The sequence below is a fragment of the Nicotiana attenuata genome, unplaced genomic scaffold (assembly GCF_001879085.1).
Source record: "Nicotiana attenuata strain UT unplaced genomic scaffold, NIATTr2, whole genome shotgun sequence".
Lineage (NCBI taxonomy): Eukaryota > Viridiplantae > Streptophyta > Magnoliopsida > Solanales > Solanaceae > Nicotiana > Nicotiana attenuata.
The window spans coordinates 32,501-35,072 of NW_017676116.1; the positions used below are offsets into that span (position 1 = coordinate 32,501).

General features: G+C 33.3%; 1 protein-coding gene across 1 annotated transcript; it reads left to right on the plus strand.

Annotated features, from left to right (window-relative positions):
• The first annotated feature begins 415 nt into the window (after positions 1–415).
• On the plus strand, positions 416–1,896 carry LOC109220761. The gene is made up of 2 exons (XM_019385228.1): positions 416–908; positions 1,037–1,896. The coding sequence occupies exons 1-2, from the start codon at positions 416–418 to the stop codon at positions 1,894–1,896; spliced, it is 1,353 nt and encodes a 450-aa protein (XP_019240773.1).
• Positions 1,897–2,572: the final 676 nt, after the last annotated feature.

The following is a 2,572-nucleotide window of genomic DNA, read 5'->3' on the forward strand; positions in this document are numbered from 1 at the left end:
TGGGGATTGGCAACATCTACTTCAGATTTATTGTTTTGTTACTAATTTGGGAACTTACTATTATTATAATAATAATTATTATTTTTACTGAAACTATTAATACTAGTAATATTTTTTTCCTCTTATTAACAATAATACTACTTACTGTTTTCATATCATTTTCTTTCTTTATCTTTTTAATTTTTATTTTACTCTACAGTATCATATATTGTTTCTAGGATCAGATAGCTCTTTTCATTAAAAAAAACACTTTATTTTCTATTTTTAATTAGTGTCACTAGTTATATTAAGTACTACTACTATTTTAAATTTTATATTTTTTTTCTTGTTGGTGTCACCACTACTATTGTAGGAGCTAAGTTTATTTTCTTTCAACAAAAAAAAAATTATTTGCTTTAAGGGTTTCAGGTAGTTTATGACCCGCTCTTCTACAAAAGAGTTGGCGAATTACGATCCAGAAATTGAAAAATCTCTTCGATTGCGCAGGAAAGGACAAACATCATCTCCTCAAAGTATAGCTTGTGAAGAAATGGAGAACGAGAAACTTAATAACAACCAACTCCCGCCACATCAAGTAGAAGAATATTTTGATGAGGTAGCTCCACGACGTGACAGAATACTTAGAGATTATACAAGGCCAGATCATTTTGAAGGAGAATCAAGTGTAAGGAGACCACCAATTGTAGCAAACAACTTTGAAATCCGCACAGGCTTGATTGAAACCATTCAACAGTCATGTCAGTTTACTGGTGATGTGAGTGAAGATCCTCACACCCATTTAATTGATTTTCTTGAATTAGTTGAAACTTGCAGGTATAATGGAGTCACAACAGATGCTATTAGGTTGCGACTTTTTCCTTTTTCATTAAAAGGTGAAGCCAAAACATGGTTGCGAAGTCTACCAAGAGGTTCTATTACAACATGGGACCAAATGACCCAAAAATTTCTTAATAAATATTTTTCACCTGCAAAAACATTTAAAAAGAAGCAAGAAATCAATAATTTTATGCAGATGGATTCTGAATCTTTATACCAGGCATGGGAAAGATTAGCAGCAATGTTAAGAAAATGCCCACATATGGTATCCAAGACCCTGACATTTTATATATTTTCTATCACGGTCTTAAACCTTCTGCTAAAAATGTAATTGATGCAGCATCAAGAGGATCAATAATGGGAAAAACTACTGTAGAAGCAATGCAATTGCTAAATGAGATTTCGGAAAATGTTGTTCAATGGCCCTCAGACAGAATGATTATCAAGAAAACAACAGGAGTAAATCAAGTTGAAGCTTTGAATTCATTGACACAACAAATAGCGACCTTAACACAAAAAGTTGACGCTTTTCAGGTAAGTGCTCACACATCATCTCAATTTGAGAATTTTGATGTTTGTCAAGGTAATCATCCAAATCATGAATGTCAAGCTTCAACACAAAATGAGGAACAAGTAAATGTGATTGGTTATAGAAATAATTACTCATTTGGTAGTCCCATGGCACAAAAACATCCAGGTTTTCAATGGAGTAATCCTAACGGTGCTGAAAATCCTCAAAGATTTTTTAATCAAAAGCAGCAGGTACAGGGACCACCTGGTTTTCAAAATCAAAATAGAGGGCAACAAAGTTTTCAACAATATCAGCAGCAGCCTCAAAGAGCTCATCAACAAAGCCTTGAAGATTTGATGTACAAATTCATTAAAGGTACTGACGAGAAGGTTGAAAGTCAACATCAGGTAAGCCAATTAGCGACCCTCATGTTTGGAAAAATTCAAGGTGCTCTACCAAGCAACACTGAGAAAAACCCAAAAGAACAACTCAAAGTCATCTCTCTACGATCAGGTAAATCTCTTGATGATCCATATACAGATAGAGAAGGAAAACCACAAGAAGTGTAAAAGGTAAATGAAGGTGAGAATAAAATAGAATCTAAGTTTCAAAAAGAACAAAAGAATAAAGGGAAAATGTACAAGAAAATGAATGGATAACAAATCCTCACTCTGTACCTCTCTCTTTTCCCCAAAAGATGAAAAGAGAAAAGCTTGACAAACAGTTTTCAAAGTTTCTAGATATTTTGAAGCAACTTTACATTAACATACCTTTCACAAATGCTTTGACACAAATGCCTTCATATGCTAAACTTCTCAAAGAAATTTTGTCAAGTAAAAGAAAATTGGAAGAAGTTTCAGTGGTTAAGCTTACGGAAAAATGTAGTGCTATACTTCAAAATAAGCTCCCTCAGAAACTTGGTGATCCGGGAAGTTTTACAATTCCTTGTACCGTGGGAGGTACTCACTTTGAAAAGGCATTATTTGATTCAGGTGCTTCAATAAATCTAATGCCTTTTTCAATTTTCAGGAAATTAGAACTTCGTGAAATAAAAGATACTGGAGTGTCTCTTCAATTAGCGATCAAAGTACTAAGAAACCGAAAGGAATTATTTAAAATATCCTTGTCAGAGTTGACAAAATTGTATTTCCAGTAGATTTTATAGTGCTTGAAATGGAAGAAAACACTAAGGTACCATTAATTTTAGGCAGACCATTTCCTGTAATAGGAAGAGCAATAATTGAT

Excerpts from the sequence above, each read along its gene's own strand:
- LOC109220761 (XM_019385228.1), top strand. The coding sequence starts at position 416 with ATGACCCGCTCTTCTACAAAAGAGTTGGCGAATTACGATCCAGAAATT. Across the intron at positions 909-1,036 it reads GTTGCGAAGTCTACCAAGAG|GCATGGGAAAGATTAGCAGC; the intron begins GTTCTATTACAA and ends TCTTTATACCAG.